This window comes from Conger conger, chromosome 3, assembly GCF_963514075.1.
Source record: "Conger conger chromosome 3, fConCon1.1, whole genome shotgun sequence".
Lineage (NCBI taxonomy): Eukaryota > Metazoa > Chordata > Actinopteri > Anguilliformes > Congridae > Conger > Conger conger.
In genome coordinates, this window is record NC_083762.1 from 20,455,220 (window position 1) to 20,480,127 (window position 24,908).

General features: G+C 37.4%; 1 protein-coding gene across 8 annotated transcripts; it reads right to left on the bottom strand.

Moving 5' to 3' along the window:
• Nucleotides 1-12,291: 12,291 nt before the first annotated feature.
• On the bottom strand, nt 12,292-22,138 carry zgc:92664 (uncharacterized protein LOC436695 homolog). Of its 8 annotated transcripts, none has more exons than XM_061234959.1 (6): nt 22,001-22,138; nt 20,213-20,307; nt 16,873-16,974; nt 15,597-15,820; nt 14,000-14,107; nt 12,292-13,073 (listed from the first exon to the last, which is right to left on the bottom strand). In XM_061234959.1, exons 2-6 carry the CDS (start codon nt 20,248-20,250, stop codon nt 13,009-13,011), a joined length of 537 nt encoding a protein of 178 aa, XP_061090943.1. In that variant the 5' UTR covers nt 20,251-20,307; nt 22,001-22,138; the 3' UTR covers nt 12,292-13,008. The 8 variants fall into 8 exon arrangements, with proteins under 8 accessions (XP_061090943.1, XP_061090942.1, XP_061090941.1 ...); XM_061234958.1 differs by lacking the exon at nt 22,001-22,138 and adding an exon at nt 21,124-21,922 and having other exon boundaries at nt 14,000-14,104; nt 15,597-15,817; XM_061234957.1 differs by lacking the exon at nt 22,001-22,138 and adding an exon at nt 21,124-21,922 and having other exon boundaries at nt 14,000-14,104.
• Nucleotides 22,139-24,908: the final 2,770 nt, after the last annotated feature.

Sequence of the window (24,908 nt, forward strand, 5' to 3'; positions counted from 1 at the left end):
TGGCCCAAAATGTTTTTGTTAATTTTTTCAACTCACTGCATATGCTTTAAAAGAAATGCATAGACAGTTGACATGCATAGAAAATGTTCATTTAAAACCAATATGGAAATCACGCTTTATTATTGGAATGTACGCACATTTAATACAGTTTTCTTTTCTTTTTGTTTGCCACCAAAAGTGGTGGTATTGAAGTCTTTGAAAGTTGTAAATGGATTATTACAACTATTATAATCAAAGAAGTATTTTTATGACTTGTAAAAAAATGTTATATATTCATTCCTTTGACGTTTTTCATGCTTGTAAAATTGATGCAAAATGGGTCTCATTATAGTGGAAAAATGTACACCTTTTAAATATATAAATATAATATATATATATTAATAAAAAATGCTACATTATATCTACAATGGTCTGGTTGCATTTCTTAAGGTCGTGATGGGTCATTGCAAGTCAACTGCCTATATTTAATGCCTTGCATAGCTACATAGCTACCACAAAAGTATGCGTGTATGTTCTTCACCCCTAAGGAAAAATACAGGTGAAATACAGTTTACTATAGTTTCTACAAATCTAAAATGAACAATACAATACAGCCTTTTTTGTCCTTGGTTCAAGTGAAATGATGTCTCTATATGAAAAAATAAGTCTTACTCTGTCTTGTGTTGTAGCTAAAACATTTTAACAACACACATTTGCATTGTAAAGACAACCTAAACCAAAACCATAAAACCATGTTTAATGACACATTCCAGTTCTACGTTAAATTATGCTGATATGATATATATGTAAATAACAATGTTAACACACACACACACACACACACACACACACACATTGTTATTTACATTGTATACATTGTAACAACAAAACAAAACTCCATCGACACAAATTCTGGGCAATGCAGTAACTTTTTTGGGCGCCAGAGGGACAAAATATCTGTAAACAAGCTTTCCCAATTGGTTCAGAGTTATTCAAAAGAAAACTGCAGTTATTCCCGTGCTGCACCGCGGCGGGGATAAACGGTCATTTTAATTAATCAAAAAATAAATTAAAATTACTGAAGCAATTTTATGATACGGTCAAGACCACTATTATTGAAGCTGTTTAAAACACACATCAGACGGTGGGTAAAAAATTATAATTCAACTGTTCAAAATTTTATTTAATTTTTTTTCGCCTACTGCCGTGTCACCATTGTAGTAGTGGAGATGTGGCCAGGCATTGGCGCCATTTTCAAACTGGTGTCAGAGAGAATCATAGCTAGCTAGATTGAAAAACAAAAAATAATTTCATATTTGTTTGAATGCTTTCGGACGTGAAGTTTCTGTCATAACATTAATATTTTTTTACGTGAGTGAGTTGTGGGTTTTAAAAAGAAAGGTAAGACTTTTTCATCCTTTCATTTACCTTAGTTGCTAACTGGCTATTGAAACCTATTCTGGATAGCTGGCATAATTTATATTCAGTAAACCATAGGCAGCAAGTTAAGGCTTTGTCTAGTGTATCATTGTTAACAGGTCGTTAATTTGTGATATGCATTGATTCCTGTCATGTTTCAGATCTTAGAATAGGGCTTTGTAACCAACGTTAGCCTACAGACAACACGTTGCTAACGTTAACTTCTTCATTTGGCGTGTTTTGGCTTGCTAGGTAGCTACTATAATGCAATTTACAGACTTTTCCAATTGAGCTATTTACTGTGATTTTAGTGTATAGCTAACGTTAGTGTAACCAAGTTCTCCAAGATTGATTGTTTATGTTGACTGTGTGTCTGTCACTGTCTTATCACGTCTATCCTGTGAGAACCCCTCCCCAAGTATGCTCTGTAACTTAACCCCTTCAAAGTGAAGCACTCCACCCCTCTACCATACGAATGAAATGGTGGTGGTTGCTTAAGTTGAAAGCTTTAGCTTGGCAAGCCAAAAAGCTAGCTAGACATACATAAGATAGCCACAGTCAGCCGGTTTGTTAGGGAATTAAAAGTAATGTGTCACAAGCTAACGTCAGCTAGTTGCGCACCATTTTTAAATAATTTGTCAGGCCAACCAGTGAACAATATTGATTACTTTGATGTACACAAAGCAAAACTGTGATGACGTTAGGGTGTGACCCAGCCCACTTAACACTGGCACACAACCCAGGGCAAATGTAGTTATGCTTCTGCGGCACTAAGTAACGTTATTTTTTAAAACAAAAACATAAAAACAATTCAGCTAGCTGAATAGACACGACATTTAACGTCACTTTATTTAAGTGGCAATTGTAATTTTAAAAAGGTAAACGTGCCCAGCCAACGCCAACAGCAAAAATAATAAACATTATTACGTTAGCAACACTTGACAACGTAGGCTACAATACGGCGAGCTATATTAAAAAAGAAAAATCCCTGTAGTTTAATACTTAATATTGCTGGGTTTGCTTGCAGATGGTCTTACAATTTAAGACAACTATGTTAACGGGCAACTCGGTTTGTTAGGTTGACTTCTATACGAGCTAGCTAGTTAGGTAAGGTAGACCGTATCAGAGCTATAAGTTAGCTAGGTCAATAGTTGAGCCATACAGTTGTGTTTCTATATGAGGCTATATAATATAATTTATATTAGGCTAATTAATATAGCTAGTCCGGATCCCGTGGTTTATTCAATATCGCCTTTAAATGTAACTAGTCTAGTGCAATCTTCGGGGAAATGTAGTATAGATGGGTCGCAACACCAAGAAAGTACTATGAAATTAACTGGAACTAACTGGAAAGTAACTAGACTGACTGAGAATGGTTGTTTCCACAAGACGTGGTTTATGAAGTAAGATTGGTATCTCTTTTTCTTGATTGACTTCATATAGTCAATGTTAACACATGTCACTAATTATTTAAATTAGTTTAAATTGGCAGTGAGAACTTAGAAATAATAAAATGAAATAAACTAGGATTCATTTTGAACTGCTGTACTGTGAATGGTTTTTTTTGTTGTTTTTTTCCCCAATACAATTAATTCCGTGCCTTTTGATCTCTCGACTGTGAGCGGAAAATGAGGTGAATCCAATTATTTTTTGCGCAAGGGCTTCATTATAACTAATTTATTGAAATAATTACTTGCGTGTTGCAATCTGATGAATGTCCCCACCACTAAATTGATTTTGTAGTCTGTATTTACCCAGAATAATAACGTTTTAATATGATTACGAACAGTTTGACGTGTAGTGTTGTCACAGGTGAGTGAGTATGGCATCATTCAAAATATCGCATGACAAGGGTATGCTCTCCATATCAATAGTGTGACTTTTACCAAAAATATAGTTCAAAAGCTACAACTCCCTGAAAATATATTCTGAGTGTAAATGACCTTTATTCCTGTCAAGCTTTCTTTAAATGATTTATTTTGCTCAATTAAACTGCAATGTCCTGCCAACATATTGCACATCATTAACAGTAAATTATAATTGCCTGTCCAATTTTGTTTCTTCTTTATTAATACTGATATATTAAGTAGCCCATTAAAATGAATAGTTAATGATTGGAGGTTCTCTATGTCTGGTATAGCTAGTGTATGTGTAAGTTTAACTATGTAATATGCCTCTGGCATCCCACCTCAGAATTTCAGGGGAAGTCTATATATTGAATGAAAGTGTATATATGGTTCTTAATTTTGCTGGTGTCATACACAATCTTTATAACTGGCTATTATTTCACTTTGAGTGTAACCTGTTTTAAGAATTGTGCTTCTGAGGGATATTATAAAATTGGAACTAAATAATTGGACAAGTGACATGTCATCATCCGTGTCATTGTATGTGTGCACCTGATGGTACTGATAATTTTAACATAAATTAAAAGGAAAAATACAAGAAAATTGAGTTTGCTTGTGTCTGGAGAATAAGGAAAATTTATGTTTTGCCATTTTATTTTCTCTTGGTGCATTGGTGCAAACCATAGCATTTATTTTGAAAAAGAGCTTATCTATAGCTTTCAGAGCATATCTGCAATGAAGAACAAACACAATTCAGGCATGTGAATAAGTGGCTATCACTGAATTTATTGTCAGCTTGAGTTTTTTCCTCTGATTTACTCTTGATTTCCCTACATCTGTGTGAGTGCATGCATGTTCATATGCACAGGTTTGCGCATGTGAATGGGTGATGCCTCAGTAAAACTATCTGTGGAATCAGATCAGCATATTCTGTTCTGTGTGCTTGCCTCACTAGAAACACCAGGCATATCAGGCAAGAGGTTTTGCAAATAATAATTTTTTATTTTTTTGAAAAATTGCCTATTTTCACATCCTTCAATTGTCTTTGCTGCGTTATTTAATGTTCTTCCCTCATTGATTAATACTGAGGCCAAAATGAGATGGCTCTGTTTCTGGATAGCCTCTGTATGCATGTTAGCTAGTGTAGTGCTGTGAAAAGCTTGCCCTGGTGTAATACTAAAATACACAACACATTCCATATCTCATTTTCCTTTCTTGTTTCTTACCACAGTCTAACTTGTTCCCTCTTTGTTCCCCCCCCCCTCTTGCTCTTTCCCTCCCTCTCTCTCTGTTGCCTGTATGAATGCCTTGGCAAGCGTACAAAACAGAAAGCGAGCGAAGGCTGCTAGCACTGGCGCAGTCGAGGCATGAAGCCACACAAATTAATTTTTTGCCCCAAAATGGTAGCAGCACCAAGCCCCAAACTTCACACCCTTCTATATCGACCCCAAGGAGACCCCCCTTGTTTTTTTCAGATTTTTCCAGCCTAGAAAAAAAAGCTTAATTTTAATTGTAGAAAGTGATGCCCTGGGAAAAAGGCTACAACCCCAGCTTTTTATGCCTACCAAGTTCCTTAGGCAGCTTCACTAGCTACAGCAAAGCAGAGGCTGCACACAGCACTGGACTCCTTCTTTTTGGAGGTGAATAGGAAGAGAATTGGAGCTTGGGGGTGCAGATAGGAGGAAGGGGTGAAAGTTTATTGATACATTTTAGCGCTCTGAACCTCCAACCTCCTTGCCTCAACCCTAACATCAGAAAAAGAAACCCCTAGATTAGACTGAGGGTCTTCTCTTGAAATTGGACTCCATTGAAATCCATTGTTTAAATTTTTTTGTTGTTGTCATTTTCATGTTCTTGTTTATTGAATTTGATTTTTTTATTTCTGTTTTTGGTAGCAAACTTATTTTTACAGATTGACTTGGTAATTAACATAGGCATAAGTCTTAGTAGTTACAGTGTAGCAATTGTGAAATTAATCATTTAAAGCCTGTTGTTAAAAGTTTTCAGTTTGAAATGGATGTGTGTTTATATTGCAGTTCAAACTTGTTTGTGAGATGGGGACATGAGTTGGCAGTATTTTGGCTATGACATAGGCTAATTCAGTGATTTTTTTCAGACTGGGATCATTAGAGCGTAGTTTGATTCTTTTGGGTGTACATTGGGAGCAATCAGCCTCTGTGCTTTCTTTGTTTTTATTTCTTGATTTTTCTTTTGGTGATACTGTGGACCAGAAGACCAAAGGTAGGTGCAGCTCTTCCCCCCCCATTCTCTCCCTTTTTATTTGTATTTAAATGTTTAACAGTCTCAAAACAGCTTGTGGGGCAAGGCAAGGCCAGCCTGTGAGATTTTTTTTTTTTTCAACTGCGTCTAGTTTCTTTTCTGCCCTCTCTCTTTCTCCCTCTCTCTCTCTCTCCCTCTCCCTCTCCCTCTCTCTCTCTTTCTCTCTCTATCTCTCTCTCTCTCGGCTGGCAGTTGAAGCACACACTGCCTGCAATAGTGCTGACGTGATCACTATACTCTTGTACTCTTGGAAAAAAAAAAAGTATCTGCTAAAACATCTACATTTAAATAACCTAATAATGATCCTCTTTCTAATGCCACTATCCTTAACAAGAACACTGAGTGAGTGTATTTGTGTTGATGGATCAATTTGACTTGTTACATATGTTTTTCATGCATAGTTTTGCTCAGTTTGGTTTTAATTATATAATGTGCTATTTCTTAATATATATTGTATGGATCTAGTTAAATGCTTATATTCTGGTCTTCCTGGTTCTTTACAATGGTTAAAGAGCGGATTGCTGATATTGTGTACTAATGCCTAAAATGTGTTTTTTGATGAAAAATGTAAGGAAATGTGCAAATATATACTTTAAACAGATTCATATTGACCTTAATTGTGTGTGTTTTGAAATGTTATTCATGAATTTTAGCACACCACCTTGGGCGTGGTGTGTGTAGTAATTCTTGCTCTGTTATGAAATCATTTTTGAATAATGCATTTTTTAAAATAGCTTTATTATGAACAATTAATGTGGGTCATTATACAATTTGATCATTTAAACGTGTATAGCTAATTAAATTTGATCATGTGATTTCATGGGCCTTTTGGGGCCATGCTTTAATTTACATTTAATGTACTGTTTCTGTGTGTCAGGATGTCAATACATTGAATGATTTGGTTGGTAATGCACTGTGGGTGTACATTAGTCTGTGCCAGTGTGATGGTATTCAGGCCCATTTCATTTGAGCTCTTACATAGGCCTCTCACTCTTCTTTTCCATCTCTTGTCAATTTCCTTCTTTCAGTGCCTCCAACTATGGTGGTTAGGATCAAAGTCAGGGGAGTACAGTATATTATTAATTCCAATTTTTTTAACATCCATTTTACATTTGTTTATTATGTGTTGTAGTGTATGACATTTTTTCTCTGCTCATTGTTTTTTCTATTTCACATAGTGGCATGAAGTATGAAATGTGTATTCTGAGGACCTGTCTCTGATACACTAATATACATCTTTATCACATTGTATACTGTAATTGTGGCTTACGCCTGTTTTTTCAGGTACCTCAACTATTGTGTGCTTGTCAATAATAACAATAATGGTAATAATAATGCATTGCCTCCAAAATATACAATTCCTGGTTGGGATTTCTCCCCCTAAATTTTCTAACTGTGTCTTTTAAATTGGGATGGACTTAAAATATATATATTTTTTATTTTTATATATATAAATATTATTTTTGTATCTCATAGGCCTCCAGTATTTCAGTAATTATATATATTTTTTGACATCTGGACCAATAACAATGACAAAAAATTTCTTATTACTGTTTATTACTGTTAATGTTGCACTGGAAAAATGTTTTATATAATTTGTGCTTGGACAGATAGACAGATGCTGGACAGATCGTTGGTTGGTTTGCTAAATGTTGTGCCTTTTGTTGATCTAAATTGTTCTGAAATAAATAATGTACATTTTTTTTGACTTTGTGTAAAATGTGAAATAATTTAATTGGTGCTATTTTTAAATGTGTGTAATGCTTATGTGGTAGCTCTCAGCATCTGCCTATCTTGTAAATTACCAACCTGTGTTTTTTAATGATTTTTGCACTGCTGCTCAACCTTTTCTTCTTCTTTTTAGTCTCAGCTTGTATGTCACACCCTCCATTTTGTATGTTTCCCCACCCTCCATTTTGTAGTGGGATCATGTGGAGTCACTTATTAAGCTTCAAGGTACATCACTGTCATTATGTCCATGCCCTAATGTAAACAGTACATATAAGCATTATCAGTTTTCTTTGTTTCTTTTTTCTTTTCTTTTTTTAAATGTAAAATGAACCTAACAGCTATCAGGGGTGAGTAACAGCAAGTCCTCCAGCCACCAAACAAGTATATATGATTATATATACACTCACTGAACACTTTCTTAGGTATTTCTTGTACTTTTTTTACTTATTGGTCTTCTGCTGCTGTAGCCTATTCACTTAGCGGTTTGACATGTCTTCAGAGAGATGCTCTTCTACATACCATTGTTCTAATGCCTGCTTATTTGCAGTGTGTTTTTGCCCACAGAACTGCTGCTCACTGGATGTTTTTTGTTTTTCACACCATTTTCTGCAAACTCTAGAGACTGTTGTGTGTGAAAATCCCAGGACATCAGCAGTTTTATGAGATACTCAAACCACCCTATCTGGTACCAACACTCATTCCACAATCAGTCACTTGAATCACATTTCTTCCCCATTCTGCCATTTAGTCTGAACAACAGCTGAACCTCTTGACCATTTCTGCATGCTTTTATGCATTTAGTTGCTGCCACATAATTGGCTGATTCAATATTTGCATTAACAAGCTGGTGTACAGGTCTACCTAATAAAGTGCTCACTGAGTGTATATATTACATAAATATCTATTCAAAAATTGATGGATGCAGAGTCACAAAGGTTTGTATGCAAGTGTGCAAATTTGGGGGGAAATAAGTCTGAGGGGACCAGTAACCAAAATTAAATCTTGAATATGCTGTATTCTTTTAACTGCATTTACATCATACTCATTACATGGAAGGTCTCAATAGATGTCAGTTACTGAATGATAATTATTCCTGTTCAACTGGCTGGAATAGTTTTAACGATTTGTATGATCAACTGATAAATCATCTTTGAAGTCTCCTCTTTGGTGAATCCAGCATTGGCCATCATGGTTCAGGTTCCATCATCCATCCCACTTTCCATCCCATCTGTACTCACCGCCATTCCCCGTCCTTGGCTCTGGAGCACCCTCTAGCAGCACATCATGGTTTGCAGGCTCCATGGATACTTCCAAACCATTTTGTACTGTTAGTGGGGACCCTGGGAATCCCACGCAACTGACCCTTTGGCGAGCAGCACCTTCAAGCTGCCCAGGCCTGTTCTACCTGCAGCAGGCTCTCTGCTCTCCAGTAGGGCATCTGATTTTGTTCAGTTTTACGATAATTTTTACACCTTAGTAAGGATTCTAACGAATGTATTCAGATTAGGTTAAATAAAATTGAATATTTATCTACCAATGTCAAATAGTACTCATATTTTAAAAAGGATTTGAGGATGTACAAAAAGATTTAATTTGAAATTAACATGCTGATTAATTCAAATGTTCAGATAATTAAAATGCTTTGACAAGGTCTCAGTATTGGAGTGGCACTTGGTTTGTAATTATTGCCGGAATACTATGGGAGAATAACTGTCTAATTTCCAGTTCCTTTTGATCTGGTTCATTATTTTTTAAAATTATCATATTCAATGAGTTTTCACCATTGCCTGCCTCTCAGTTTTGCCTTTTGGACAAATGGAAAGCAGAACCTGTGGTTTGCCATGAAGAGTACAACATTAGTCTCAGGTTCTGTCTCCGTGGCAGCAACTTCGACAGTGTGCCTGGCCTTAGCAGCACATCAATATTGGTAGCTGCCCCCTTTCTGGGCTGCCAGTATGGCTTGTGCTGCTCCAGTCAGGCCCACACATTCATTGCTCAAGGACATGTCTGCCAAAGTAACTGAATTGTTCAGTTTGCTTGTATAATACTATGTAACTATGTATGTCATAGAGGAACAAATCAGCTCTTCGTTAAGCATTTTGTTCGTTAAAGAAATTAATATGTAGAATAGTTGTGTAAATACTTTTACTGTTTTCACATTTTCCCATGTATTCCAGGTTTCCATATTGTCCCCAAATTTTTGTGTGTAGCCTTATGGAAGCCTTGTCTATTTCTGTTGTAGGGGATTTTTAATACATGATTACACAGAAACTAATATTTAGACATATGTGTATACATTTGTAAATTAGCAGTGGCACTGATGCAATACATAAAATCTGAAAAGCTAAAATATACTGGTGCATGAATCGCTATTTGCTGTACTTGGTTGATTTTGAAAGTCTACTTTTAGGAGAGAGCTTACAAATAATAAAACATGGCTACCTAATGTGATGGCTTTTATTGATAATATAAATATTTATTTCTTCAGTTTTGAAATTGCTTGAAATTCCTGTATATACTTTAAAATGCATTATCATACACTGTGAGCATTTATGACTTATTTATTAGACTTATTTTTCTGACTTATTAACGCATCTACTTAAGAGTTTTGACGCGTTGTGTATTCACAGATGCTCTTCTGCATACCACTGTTGTAATGTGTGGTTATTTTCATTACTGTCACCTTCCTGTCAGCTTTGACCAGTCTGGCCATTCTCCTCTGACCTCTCATTAACAGTGCGTTTCTGTCTGCAGTACTGCTGCTCACAGCTGTTTTGTTTTTCATACCCTTCTCTGCAAACTCAAGACTTGTGCGTGAAAATGTCAATGTCACATAAATTACACTTCTTACCCGTTCTGACATTTGGTCTGAAATACAGCTGAACCTCTTGACCACCTCTGCATGCTTTTATGCATTTAGTTGCTGCCACATGATTGCCTGATGAAATATTTGCATTAACAAGCCAGTGTACAGGTCTATCTAATAAAGTGCTCACTGAGTGTGTATATATATATATATATATAAAATAGCCAAATTGTTTTGCATAAATCATGTCCTGATTTATGCCAAGTAACCTGGATCAGAATCCATCAATGTACATTTGTGGATATTAAAAAGCCTTTATTCCATGCGCTAGAATGCGCTGCAGCTAAAGAACCTTCATCAGGGTAGTTGTGCACTGCAAAAACACCTATATAGGAGTGGCCGGTCAACAGACTAGCAGGTGAATACCCTGATAGTCAACCAACTGGAATTCACTAATTAAAAGTTGCAATAAAACACATTTTAAGGTTTGAATCATCCAAATCAGATGACTAATCTGTAGATCACCTAATGGTACATATTGGTTTGTTTGGGGTTAAATGGTCATCCTGAAACATTTCTTTTGCTATCGAAGTGAAACCTGGAAGATACACTGTACATTACTGGCACCCCTTATTTAAAATGCACAAAAAATACTTCTCTCAAAAATCATATTGCTTATGATTATTTTTGAGTATTTTCTTGTGCATATTTATCAAGGGTGCCAATAATCCTGTGGCCCACTGTGGTCCCTCCTTCAGTTCAGACCACAGATTTTTTATTTTTTTAAAGTATAGAGACTGAGATGGATATTCACTTAACTGTTTATGTGTGGATTTTGATGCATGTTTGGACAATCTACCAACAACCATACTGAAACAGGAAGTGACGGACTACATGGATTACATAGTTCCTTTCAACTGAGATTAACAAAATTAAAGTGTTTCACTGTACAATTTCACTGTTTGATTTTATTTTCAATAATTGATTGGGGTGCCAATAATTTTGACCCCTATGGTTTTCAGAAAAATTAATTACTGCACAAAAAATCAACATTGATATGTGAGATGAAATGTATTGAAATAAAAGTATACAGTGGTCCCATACAGTATGTTTGAACATAAGAAACAACATAATTATGTGTTCATTATATGCAGCCTTTTTTATATATATATTTTTTTAATTAAGGGTGCCAATAATTTTACAATTCATGCCTCTCATTCACCCATTCACACTCTGACCAACAGCGACTGGCTGCCATGCAAGGCACCAACCAGCTTGAATATAATACACCTGCTCATTACTGCAAATGGCCTGTTCCTCCAAAGAAGAATGGGCAAGATGCATCATCTAAGCAAGTTTGACCATAATATGGTGATGTGGTGATACCTGTGTCTCACAAGCAGCTGCCCTCCTGGGGTTTTTCATACACTAAAGTCTAGAATAGTGTCATAAACATCCAGTGAGTGGCACTTATGTGGCCAAAAACAATTTGAGAGATGTCAGAAGACAATGGGCAGGCTTGTTCAAGCTGACTGAAAGGACACAAATGCTGAAATTATTTATATATATTTTTCCCCAACAATGGTATGCAGAAGGGCATCTCTGAAAGCACAATACATCAAACCTTGAAGCAGAAGGGCTACAGCAGCAGAAGACCACGCCAGATTGTACTCCTATCAGCTAAGAACAGGAAGATGAGGCTCGTGGGCACTTGATCACCAAATGTAGCCTGGGCCCAGCATTTCAAACCTTTTTGGATAAGATTTCAGTAATCAGATAGGATAAAATGGTATTTTAACAAGAAGATATGATCCTGATCATAAAAATGGCAGTATACAGTACAACAGCATGACCTCAAGTGTGCTACTGCTTTCGTACAACAGCTCTACAGCCAAGGCTATTAAAGTAATGGTAATTTCAGACAAAAATCTAAGCCAATAGATTCACTTTATTTAGCATCAACAGAAAAACGGTTCCTCCAGAATTCTATTAGCTACTGTAACCGTCTTGTGTTGCCATGCAACTTCAGTTATCTGACTCTCTATAAGTTCAAAAGTAATGCCCAATAAAATTAGCATTGAAGGAATAGAGAAATTCTGTTTTTAATGTAGATCAAATATGACAATACAGAAGTCTGTTTTGTAATACAGTACACAATGAAGAGAGCAATCGGGTGGTACCACCCATATAGGGAAAGCACAAAGGATTTCATTGCTTTTTAGGCTCATGAACTCATTGCAGTCTTTATTACTCTGGAAGAAAGATTTATAAAACATGTACAGTGTTAAATAGTTTTAGAACAAGTTCAAAATGACAATGAGAATGATTAACAACAAAAGTCATTTTTTGTGCTGACAGTTGTGCATTGGGATGTTTACTTTAAAAACATACACACAATCATCCATATTTGTACGAACAAAACTAGTTTTTAATTCTACCCATCGGTATTATCAGTTGCCAATTGAATGATGAATGATTGAAATATGCAATGTGAGCACTAACCTACATACACACACATACATACATAAACGCCATTTCAAACATTGTCAAAAACAAGATAATGACAAGAGGATATAATTTACCTTAATATACACATTGCACAAATGCAAAGGGAAAAATGTTTGCAAGCACAATAGAGATTGGATAGTCTCCATTAACTGGCTAACTTGTGCAGCTACAGCCTAAATTTCAGTCCTGTCATTATCCGTCAGTCCACCAAACAAGTCACCTTTAATCTTCAGCCACAACTGCAGATTGCTTAATTTTTGTAATATAGGTTGTACCTCCAATACATACAGTTACAAACACCTTCCACATTCTGCTTTTAATGTGAAAAATGCTCTAAAAATGTGGGTCCTGTAACTAGAAGTGCACTGTTCATCTGAGCCGTTATGCGGCCGTCAGCCTCCCTAATGGGCATCATCCCTGAGGGTCACGGTGCGGTAGTCAGCGGGACAGGAGAGGCAGGTCACTGGAGTTCATGATCAGACTGGAGTCCAAACTGAGGCTCTCTATGCAAAGAAACACACAGTACAATCACATTCACCCATCAAATCAAATTGTACATTAACAGTAGTATACGTTCAGTGTTTAAATTGAAGTAATTTGATTTTGAATTTGATTCACTCTAATTTACTTTGCATGTTACAGTGGTATAAACAGGATGATCATTTTCGTGTGCAAACATTCTGCATCTGTATGGATTGTTTCCCATCCATTACTGAGCCAAAACCGAAGACTGGAAAAACATTGCCTAGTCTAATTTCTGCTACAGCATGCAGACATTAGGGTCAGAATTTGGCGTACATGGCATTAATCCATGGATCAATCTTTCCATTTGTCAGTGGTGTAGCCAGGTGGTGGTGGTGTAATGGTGTAGGGAATGGTTTCTTTGCATACAATAGGCCCCTTAATACTAATTGAGCATCATTTGAATATCACAGCATACTGTACATAAGCACTGACCATGTGCATCCCTTTATGGCCACAGCCTACCCTTTTTCAAATGGATATGTCCAGCAGGATAAAATGCCATGTCACAACATCATCTTGCTGGTTCAAGCTGTTCCATGAACAAGACTGACTTCAGTTTAATCCAATGCCCTACACAGTTCCCTGATCTCAATCTAATAGAGAACCTTTGGGATGAGGTGGAATGGGAGGTTTACAGAATGAATATGCGGCCAAATAATCCGCAGGAACTGCATGCACTGCAACAAAACTCCCTAAAGAATATTTACAGCACCTGATTGAATTTGTACTGCAAACAATCTAGACTGTTCTGGAGGCAAGGGGGTCCTACCCAGTACAAAATAGTTGTAACTAATATAGTGGCCACTGAATGTACAATGCACAATAAACATAGCAAGGCAAACATGATTCCAAACAGAATTGCTAAATTTGCAAGGAGACAATTAATTGAGGCAGCCATTCTTACCCTGATCAAAGTTGAGTTTTTTGGTGGTGGTGCCATCACCCAATCCTTCTATGTCCACCAAGTCACTATTCACATCAGAATCATTGAGTGCACTCAAAGTCACATCTGCTGAAACACAGCGACAGGGACATGTAATGTAAATACCCTGCCTTGCGCAAGTTTGGAAAATAATAACATGAATAAGATTTATAGCTTTGGGTAGCTTCAATTTGTTGTACATAGTTTATGTTTTTATTGTATAATGAGCCAACCTGAATAAAATATCCTTAGACATAGCAACATAATCTATAACGAATACAAATCAGACAAAAGTCAAATTGAACGATATGTATACATTAACTGCCTCAATCATTAGGGGGCCAAGCTCTGTGGGTACACACAGGCACCCAATCTTTAATGTTTGATTTTATTGTAGTTTTATATCTAGACCTCATTACAACCCCACAACAATCCATACACAATGCTGTGAAAAAGTGTTTGCCCTCCATTATTACATATTTTTCAACACTGAATGGTTTCAGATCCTTAGACAAAATGCAACATTAGACAAAGAGAAACTAAACATAAAGCACATTTTCTATGCCTTTATTATTTGCAACGAAACACTCCCTATAATTTGATATCAGTACCACAGCACCTCTATTCGAGTCAAGTCAGAACTTTGACTAGACCACTCAAATTCAATTTAGATTATTTTCAGTCAACAAGATGTGGACTTGCTTTTATGTTTTGGTCTTGTTCCATAACCCAATTATGTTTTAGCTTCAGCTCATTGACAGATGACCAGACATTCTCCTTAAGAATATTCTGCTACAGAGCAGAATTCATGGTTCCTTCAGTAATGACAATTTATTCAGGTCCCGAGGCAGCAAAGCATCCATGCATCATCACACTAACATCACCATGGTATGATGTTCTGACTGCGAAATTGCATTTGCTTTATGCCAGACATAATGGGACCTGTATTGTTCAAAAACAATTCCACTTTTGACTCATCTGTCCACAGAACATTATCCAAAAAGGCCTGGGGATCATCTACATTCTTTTTCGCAATTGCAAGATATGCATTGATATTTCTTGTTGTTAGCAGTGGTTTCCACCTTGCTACCATCTCATGAATCCATTCTTTGCCCAGCCTCTTCCTGATTGTAGAATCATGAACACTGATTTTAATTGAGGCTTGAGAGACCTGCAGGTCTTTGGAGTGGCCAGCCACTCCTGGGAACATCCCCCACTGCTCCAATTATTCTCCATTTGCAGATAATGGCTTTTACTGCGGTTCGGTGGAGCCCCAAATGGTTAGAAATGGCTTTGAAACCCTCTGTATACTGATATTTTTTAACTACTAGTCTTCTGGACTTTCATTTTATCATGGCATACCAGACCTATGAATTTGTTTGAAATAAAGCAGTTCTGCAAAGAAAAGTAGGCCTCCACAACACTGTGAAAGAATAATATCAAATTATAGGAAGTGTTCGATTGCAGTTATTGCTGCTAAAAGTGGTGCAAACAGTTTTTACTATTAAGGGGGCAAGTATTTTTTCACAGGGGTGATTTTTGGTAAAACAGCAAACCCCAAACCCAAATCTATAGCCACCTGCAGTCTTCTGTTTCTTGATAGCTTGTGGAGCAGAAGAGGGGCCCTGAAGCCCTGTAGTGACGACAACCTGGGAGGTGGGCACTGTGATGATAGCAGGGGGGGCCGCAGATGAAACCGCAACAGATGCCTTCTTGGTGGACTTCTTAGGGGAGTCTGAGGAAATGGGCACTCCACTGTCCTCATACAGCTTCCTCTTTACCGTAGTCTTGATCTGAGCTCTACTTTGGAGGTGGGGGGAGAGAAAACCAGCAAGGTCAACATGGCGCATTGACCAGTGGATACTAGAATTAGGATCAGAAATGTTGGGATTTCTAGTGCTGAAGATGGTCTTGGCCGAGAGTCATTTGCCCCCATGATAAAAGCTACTCAAAATGTTATATCAATAACATACAACAAAGAATAGGTATTTCCTAGGTGTAAATCGGTGTATAATTATCCTTAAGAGGAGGATGTGTGCCAAATTAAATGCTCATCGCTCACATGAAATGCTTCACATACAGACATGTCAAAACTCTCACTCAACTGGCTACACAGTCACATCTACAACGGCATGAATGAGTTTCACATAATAGGTTGAACAGCCAGACATAGTACATCTTCATTATTAACCAATATGAAGCTAATTTCCATGAGGAATACATTAAATAGTTTATTCATTTTGATGGTGTCATAGTGCAAGACATTTGCTCTGAAAGAATTTGTCACAAATAATCATGTTCATGTTACTTTTGAAAGCTAGCAATGTCAGGACCATCTGACAGTAAATATGCCAAATATGGCTACTGGAATCGTTGAATAATTATTTATATGGGAGCCCAATTCAAATTAATGTATGAAAGTTTATCTGAGACTAAAGAAACACGACTTTATTGCAAACACCCCTGGGTGGCAGGAGTGTTTCCAATATTCATTATTGACTAAAAAGGACCCAGAGGTGTGCATTCCAACTGTAGATGAGGAAAAACATGCATTTTTAAAACGGCATTATAGTTGCATTTAGTTTGCAATGCTGGTTCATGAAAACTGGATTTCTTTGGGGCTCATATGACCATTAGCCTTTTTCCTGATTTCTCTTGAATTAAAATATGCTGATGCAAAGACACAAATAACTTTTTAGCAAAAAATAAAATAAAAAACGTTTTTCACTGAGCAGATCCTTTTCAACAAGAGTAGGACAGCAAGGAAGGGGCTTTAAAATGGAGTCGAGAAAATAAAAGAGGAGAGACTGAAGGAAGAAAGAGACCATAAGAGCTGAGAAACATTGTGTTCTTACACAGTGCGCTTCTTGATGACAGAGCTGATTGTGCTTAGGTCGTCACCAAAGCGCCTCACGGCTAACCGCAGCATGTCAATCTCAGTGTCCGTCCACTTGGCTCTGCAATAGACAAAGCGAGGTGGGGCCGTCACTTTTGTGCTGCATTGGTCGAAATTAACCCTTGTGGGGGTGCGGTAAACTAAACCATATTTTCACCCAAAATAATTGTGGTGTCAGCATGGTCTTCATCACTGCTACTATGGGACTGGGTGGAGCAAAGGCATCATTTGTTGGGAAGATAACACTTGGGTGAGATGATGCTACCTGTCATGTATCCTTTGACAATAGTAGAATTGGCATTTTTGCATTACAATCTGCAAAAGTGACAATGTGAACTTCTGTTCAGTGCCAACGTTGTGCATTTATAGGATCTCGCAATTCAATTCTACTGTACTATATGTCCTCCACAATGATACATACCATTGATAGAAATGAGCAGACAAGGGTGTACGAGATCAAAATGATTCATAATATCACCTATATTGTATGCTAAAAGAAAATGGGGAAATTATATTCTATCATGCTAAACCAAAGGAAATGACTAACAAGTCATATTTTTCCTCCAGAACGATATGTCAAAATGAAAAGCTGCCTGGTAGAGGGATGTTTTCCCATTCACAGTGAAGCAGTTAGTTTGGGATGAACTGCAAGACTTGGTTGCATCTTGGGGACACAGATGAGAAAAAGGATCTTGTTGAAAAGGATACCACACTTGTGGTGAAATACGATGGTGCGGACCTGATGCTATGGTTTTGTTTTACATGTACTGTTCCAGGGGTTCTTGTTAAGGTCAATGGAATCACTCCAGGAAGTACAAAGACTTCTTGCTTTTAGTTCACAAATCTGGTACCCTCTACCGGGAACCTCAAACAAGGCTTCAAATGGATCTTTCGGAAAGACAATAATCCCAAGGATACATCACAATCAACCAAGAAAATGTTTTATGGAGAAATTCTATATTATTTTGGCTGAAATTTTATTAAAGTACAATATTTTAGAACATGAAAGTTTTAGAATTATGATATACCTCAGTAGTTATTTGTTGCGTATAATTTATTGTATATCTAACAATGGGCATGAATTAGTTTAGAGAGAACTATAGCTGGGCCATTTCATTATCTTGTATTCAGAATCAGATATGGACAAATCTAACCACAGAAGCTAGGCGAGTTACTATAGGTGTGAGTAGTGTTTGTATTAAATCAGGTGTGTGTGTAAAATCCAGAAACTAACATGCTGTTTTCTAGCACGCTACTCAAGACAAGAAAATGATCTGCTGATTTACAAAATTATTTATCTTCCATGGCTTTGAGAAATATAATTGATATTAGAGGTAAGAAAAGTTACCTTGCGGATGCCACCCAGGAAGATATACTGGAAAGTATATATTTTTGCTCTCCTGTGACAAAAGGTGACTTCCATCTGCCTTTTGAAGACTAAGACCACATTTTCTTTGCTTGGGCAATAATTATACTTATAGCAGTAAATAGGAATTACATTGAAATTATCTACTATATATTTAATTGAAGGGGCGTGACCAAGTATGACACTGTCGCACTGAATTGCAACCAACCAGAACCTCCTGTAATTCAGCAGTAGAAAGGATGGAAGGAAAGGGGGAGCTGACCATCTGGTTGTTCTATGTAATTTGTGCCTGAGGTTTTTATCTTTGAGTTAAGACATGCATTCTTGGTCTTCAAAAGAATTCTATTGAACAGTGACATAGCAATGACCTTCCCAGTACTGGACTGCTCTTACTCAAATTCAAGAGAAAGCCCTACAGATTCAACACTTGAACCAGGCAGACCAACAGCAAGATGAGCCCAAAGAACTATCCAAAGGCCCAATTAGCAACTAGAAATAAACAGGATACAACAAAAGCAAACATGCTGGCAATATAATGGCAGGTAATTTAATGAGTAGTATGTGAGAATAATGTACCTAGTATTATCACAGGCTACATATACAGTGGACCCCAGAATTATTGACACCTGGTTTAATACTTTGTGCAAACACTCTTGGCAAAGAGCGAGTCCTTTCCTATATTTTGTGATGAGTTTAAAAAACAGCTTTGAGGGATTTTTGACGATTCCTCCATTTAAGTCTGGAAACTGAGATGGCCATTGCAGAACATGGATGTTGTTAATCATTTCTGTGTGGACTGATGTATGGTTGGAGTCACTGTCATGGTGGACAATCTACCTACGATCAAGTCTCAGCTTCCTAGCAGAGGCAACTAGATTTTCAGCCAAGATTTCCTGAATTTATTGTGTCATTGATCTTAAATAGTGCCCCTGAACCACTGGTAGCAAAGCATTTCCAAAAATGACCAACCTCCATATCTGACAGTAGGTATGAGGTGCATCTACTTGTATGCATTCCTCTTTTTCCACCAAACATGTCAATTGTGTGGATGGCCAAAATGTTCGGTTTTGGTCTTATCTGACCATATCACTCTCTCCAATGAGGTCTGGCAAATTCCAGATGCTTGGTTATGTTTATTGTGCTCAGTAAGGGCTGTCTTCGTGCCACACTTCCAAAGGGTTTATATGAGGCTTGTTGCCCCCTAGATACAACCATTTGCAAGTTTGCAACCATTCCATATGTTTTACACCCTTTTATCTACAGCACAATACAGTGTGCAAAAAGTGAAAGGGTCTGAATAATTTCCGAAATCACTATGTATTTTTTTTTTGTACCAAAAAATGTTTTGTACCAATTACCAGACTGGTCATATACCATGTGTCTCCAGAACTGACAGTTCTTTGACTTTTCCCATGCTGTTGGTTGACAAAGGGATTTAGCACACTTGTAACAATTTTACACTCGAGTGAAACAGGAAGTGAAGGAATGACACTAGACTGAGATGAGCTAAAGTAAGCTAAATTGTAAAAGACAGTGAAACATGATTGTAATGTATTCAAATAAAGGTTTAGTTTTCCGACATGTTTGAACAGGGATGGTAGATCATTATCCATGCTGGTTATTAAATGCTGCCTTTTTACTCCATTTTTATTAAGGGTGCCAATCATTCTGGAGCTCATTGTTTATATATTCTTTCTTCTTGGTTGTGAAAAAGGGGATGTAAAAAAGGAAAATCTATTTTTGATCATTTTGATAATTCCAATTCATGGAAAAATGGATTAAACAAAGAATATTGGCACAATCTTAAAGATACCGCAAGTGAACATACTGAATCACTTCATATCTTTTGGAAACTCATGAACACATCAGTGTGATGGATGTGGCCATCATTACTCCTGTGTGCTTGTATGAATCTGTTTCTGTGATAACTCACCCAGATGGACTGGAGTCCGCCACGGGGTGCAGCTGCATGGTGAGCTCCCCAAGTTTAGTGAAGGCAGCACCTGCTGCTGAGAAGATCTCCCCAACCTGAGACAGACATTCAGACAAACAGAGGGAGAATCTCAAGAAAAATGTAGTCACAACACAGTTGAAAAGATTCCTTTTGTCATGGCCATATGAGATGAAATAAGTGTGAAAAATTCAAAGATGACATATAATCACTAGATTACACTCATCACTGAAGAGGTCATGCCCAACCATTATTCAAGTTGGCTACAATCATGGGGAGTTGAAGAGTATTGTCTTTGTGATTTTTGGTAGCATTCACCACATTTCCTCGTGTTTACATACATAACCTAACCGATGACAGTACATTACATTTAAGGAACTTAAGGCCCTTGCTTTTCTCGAGTCAGGTAACTGCTGCAGTCAGTAGCTACTAGCAATTGAAATCGTCCAGAGGTATGATTTTGCTTAAACTCTATGCAAATGTTCTTTATAAATAATGTAAATAATGTACATAATGTACACAACGAACATCCAAAACATTAGCCTGATTGGATTTGTCATTCTAGAGCTATTAGTTCTAAAACCAGGGGGGTTGTACCCAAAAAGTCACTCAGAAATGGAAATTATGGTGTGTGTCGATTTTGGAGTCACATTTTTGGCATTAAGCAGGGAACCCCTCCCCACACACAGACTTAACGTTATCTAGCGTCTGACGTGACTTACGGTATATGGCTAAGTTGCGGCAGCTATTTAGTATTACAATGATTTCATTTATCGAGGTAAAGTTGCAAATGTTTAACGTTAGTTCAAAATTGCATGCACGTAACGTTAGTTAAGATCATTTGCATGGCGTGTTGACGTTAGGACAGGCTAAGAGTAGTGCTACATGCTTACCTTAGTAGAAGCTGAAGTCATTTTCCTGTTGAATTATGAAGTCTGCCCAAATCAGGTATAATTTACAGCACTAGCGAACTAACAATCTAGCTAACTGCTGGCCCGTATTTGTGGAGCGATTTGTTTTAGTACGCTCGCACGCTACAGCACCTATCCAGTTAGCAAGTTTAGCTACCAAAATGATTCACGCTAGCTAGCTACCAAAATGCTTCGGGTTTCCAAAGCAAAGCAAACTATTTGCATTACGTTAACGTTATTAAAATGAAGGCTTTGTTAACTAAGCAGCTACTTCATATTAAACTACCAACTGCAAATGTAGCTAGTTGTAGTTGAAGCGCCATCTATGCATTCAAGTATTTCCCTATCGAGTAACAACATGCTCAGGCCTCTCACGACACAGCTGGTTTGCAAAGTTAAATGTTAAATCTAAAATATGACTCCCGTTTGCTTCATCTGGCGGTTATTTTGTGAACAGATGATAAGCAATTTGTCCTTGCATAACTGGGTTTGAAAACAACACGACATCGATATTCGATAATCCGGAAAATAACAAGTTACAACTTCTGTGGAAAGACGGAAATCAGAGCTTGCGCGCTACATTTCGCAATTGTTCATTGGCCTAAAGCCTACCACATAGAATGTACCATTGGTCGGAGCACCTGTCGTTCAATTTATGTAAAATCTAAATTAATGAATGAATACCGACTCACACACACATATTTCTACATAAACGCAACAACTTCAGCCAAAATGCAAACGAAATGACAATAAAATTGCTTGTCAGTAACTAACACGCTCGAGAACATGCAGTATACGTGTTTAAAACGGGACGAATCTCGCAATCTGATTGGTTAATTGCAGTGATAAAACAACTTACTGTTGAGTCCTAATGATTGTTTACAGTGGTATTTCAAATATCACTCCGTGGCGAAGCAGCCATTCAAGTCAAAATTAAAACCGCTAGATGCTTGCCGATGCAGGTCAATCACCTTGCAACAATATTGCCCAGAATGTGTAAGCAAGCAGGGACGCAGAGCTACACACTGGCTCCGCTTCCATGTGATTGAGAAACAATCCGTTGTGGGTCTTGATTTACGAGAGAGATTTATTTCCATAAGCAGGCAGAAGTGCGAGATCTTTAGAGTGACCAAAACTGGACCAGAGAAGACAGAGCAGCGTTTCTATAATAAAATAATAACGTGATCCCACTATTGATGGACAGTTGTTCAGTGCCTGCACAATGGGAACGTACAAATGAAAATCAAAAAGACAAACTCTTGTTTGCTCACTCAGAGAGAGATAATTAATTATATATATATATATATTTCAGTGCCTGCACAATGGGAACGTACAAATGAAAATCAAAAAGACAAACTCTTGTTTGCTCACTCAGAGAGAGATAATTAATTATATATATATATATATTTACTGTTTTCATTGGATTGTGTCTATAATATCTATATTATTATGTTTGGTAGCCGTTTTATGAAATCAACAATTCACTCCAGGACGTGGTGCTCTATATAGATTTTTCCCCCCATCAATCTGCACTCAAGTGAAACACAAACACAAAGTGAAAACATGTTTTTATTCTGATTTATTTAAGTATTCAGGCCCTTAATTCAGTACTTTGTCGAAGCCCCTTTGACAGTTTTCTTGGACTGTAAGTCTCTACAAGCAATTCGACTTTGAGCAGTTTATCCCATTCTTCCTGACAGATCCTTCAAGCTTTGTCAGATTGGATGGGAAACGTCTGTGCATCTTCAGATCGCTCCACAGATGAGGATTAAGATGAGGATGGGCTTTAAGGATGGGCTTTGGCTGGGCTTGCAAGAACAGTCCCATTTTTCTCCCAATTTGGTTGCCCATGTTAGAGGAAACACCGCTATAACCCCTGCCTGGCAGCCAGAAAGAGATCAACAGGTTCTGTTGTTTTATAGAAAGATTTTTTTTAAAAAATTTTTTTACTTTTTATAAATTACCACAAAAAAAGGAAGAAAAAAAGGAAAACGGCAAAGGTTTGGGAACCCTTTTAAATTATTCTTTGTAACTTTAAAAAAAGATTATTACTAAGACCCAGACCCAAGTGGGCCGTTAGGGCTTCAATGAGTCTGGTGAGTATAATTCCAGGGCTGAACTTTTTATTCTGAAGTAACTTTATAACTGCCTTGTAAAGTATCCAACTCTAGTGGCTGTTCTCTGGTGTTAACAACCATGGGTCCTCTAAACAGTTGTCCAAGGATTTCAGAATGAAGATGGATAATTTCCACCAAGAAGGAGAAGGCTACAAAAACTCTCTCAATGTTTAGATCTACCTACTTCCACTGTCAGAAACATTATTAGAAATTGGAAGCTAAATGGAACAGTTGAAGTCAAAGAAAGGTCTGGAAGACCAAGAAAGATTTCAGATAGAATGGCCCAAGACCTGGTGAGAAATGCTCAGAAGAACCCACACATCACTGCAAGAGAGCTGCAAAAAAGAGTAGCACAGGTTCAGCTGTTAACAGGACAACAGTATAACATACTTTAAACAACAAAGACCTACATGGTAGAGTTACCACAACAAAGGATCTCAACACAAAATTAAGCATCTGAAGTATGCAAAAGAGAACCTTGAGAAGCCTGAAGCCTTTTGGAATAATGTGCTTTGGACTGACGAAACCAAAATTGAACTTTTGGACCACCACCAAAGAAGGAATGTTTGAAGAAAAATGAGTGAAGCCTTTGTCGAGAAGAACGCCATGCCAACTGAAGCATGGAGGTGGATCCTTTTATGCTTTTGGGTTGTGTGGCAGCTGGTGGAAAAGGAAGTATTGTGTGAATGAAAGGAAGAATGGATTCCACCAAATATCAATTAATTGTTGAGGCTAATGTTTGAAGGTCAATCCAGAGATTGAAGTTTGGGCATTCGAGAAAGACAATGATCCAAAGCATACCTCAAAATCAACCATGAAGTACCTCCAGGGAAGACGGATTAAGGTTTTGGAATTGCCACCACAGTCCCCTGACTTGAATATTATTGAAAATCTGTGGTGAGATCTCAAACATGCCGTGGCATATGCAAGGAGGCCGAAGAATATTTCTGAGCTAGAGGTGGTGTGCCAGGAAGAATGGGGAAAAATCAAAAGCGAGAATTGAAAGACTCTTAGCTGGCTACAGGAAGCATTTACAAGCTGTCATAATTGCTTGAGGAGGAGTTACAAAGTACTGACCGAGTTCCCAAACTTTTGCACAGGGCTTTTTTCCTTTTTTATTTTGAAACTGTAAAAAAAGTAATTTTGCTTTAAAATTCAAAGAAATGTGTCATGTTTAACATTGTACCATTTAGAGGTCAGGTTCACTCCTGTTCACTTAGATAGTAATTGTAAAAAGCTTTTTGACCAGGGGTGCCCACATTGTTGCACACCACCGTTGTAATCAGGAACTGAATTATTTTCTTTGTTACCATACTCTCCATCTCTCAGTATAGTCTTTAAATGGATTTTTTTCCATGCTCACATCAGCCAGCTCCTTAAATAAGGCCCTCCTTCATACAGCTTACAGTGCGGTGTCTCAACCTCTCCACATCCCTCACCCTTCTTCCCATTTTAGTGCCATGTTACTCCCCAACCCACAGTGAGCCAACTGCAACTAGTCATTTTAACCTCATTCCAACTGCTCAGGTTTATGTTCCGCTTCCTCTTAACACTAGGCTGAATTGCAAAATACTACTCAAATTCTCTTCCTCACATTCCTTCTGCCATTTATTTTTCAAACCCTCCCTAATTACATTCCTGCACTCAAAG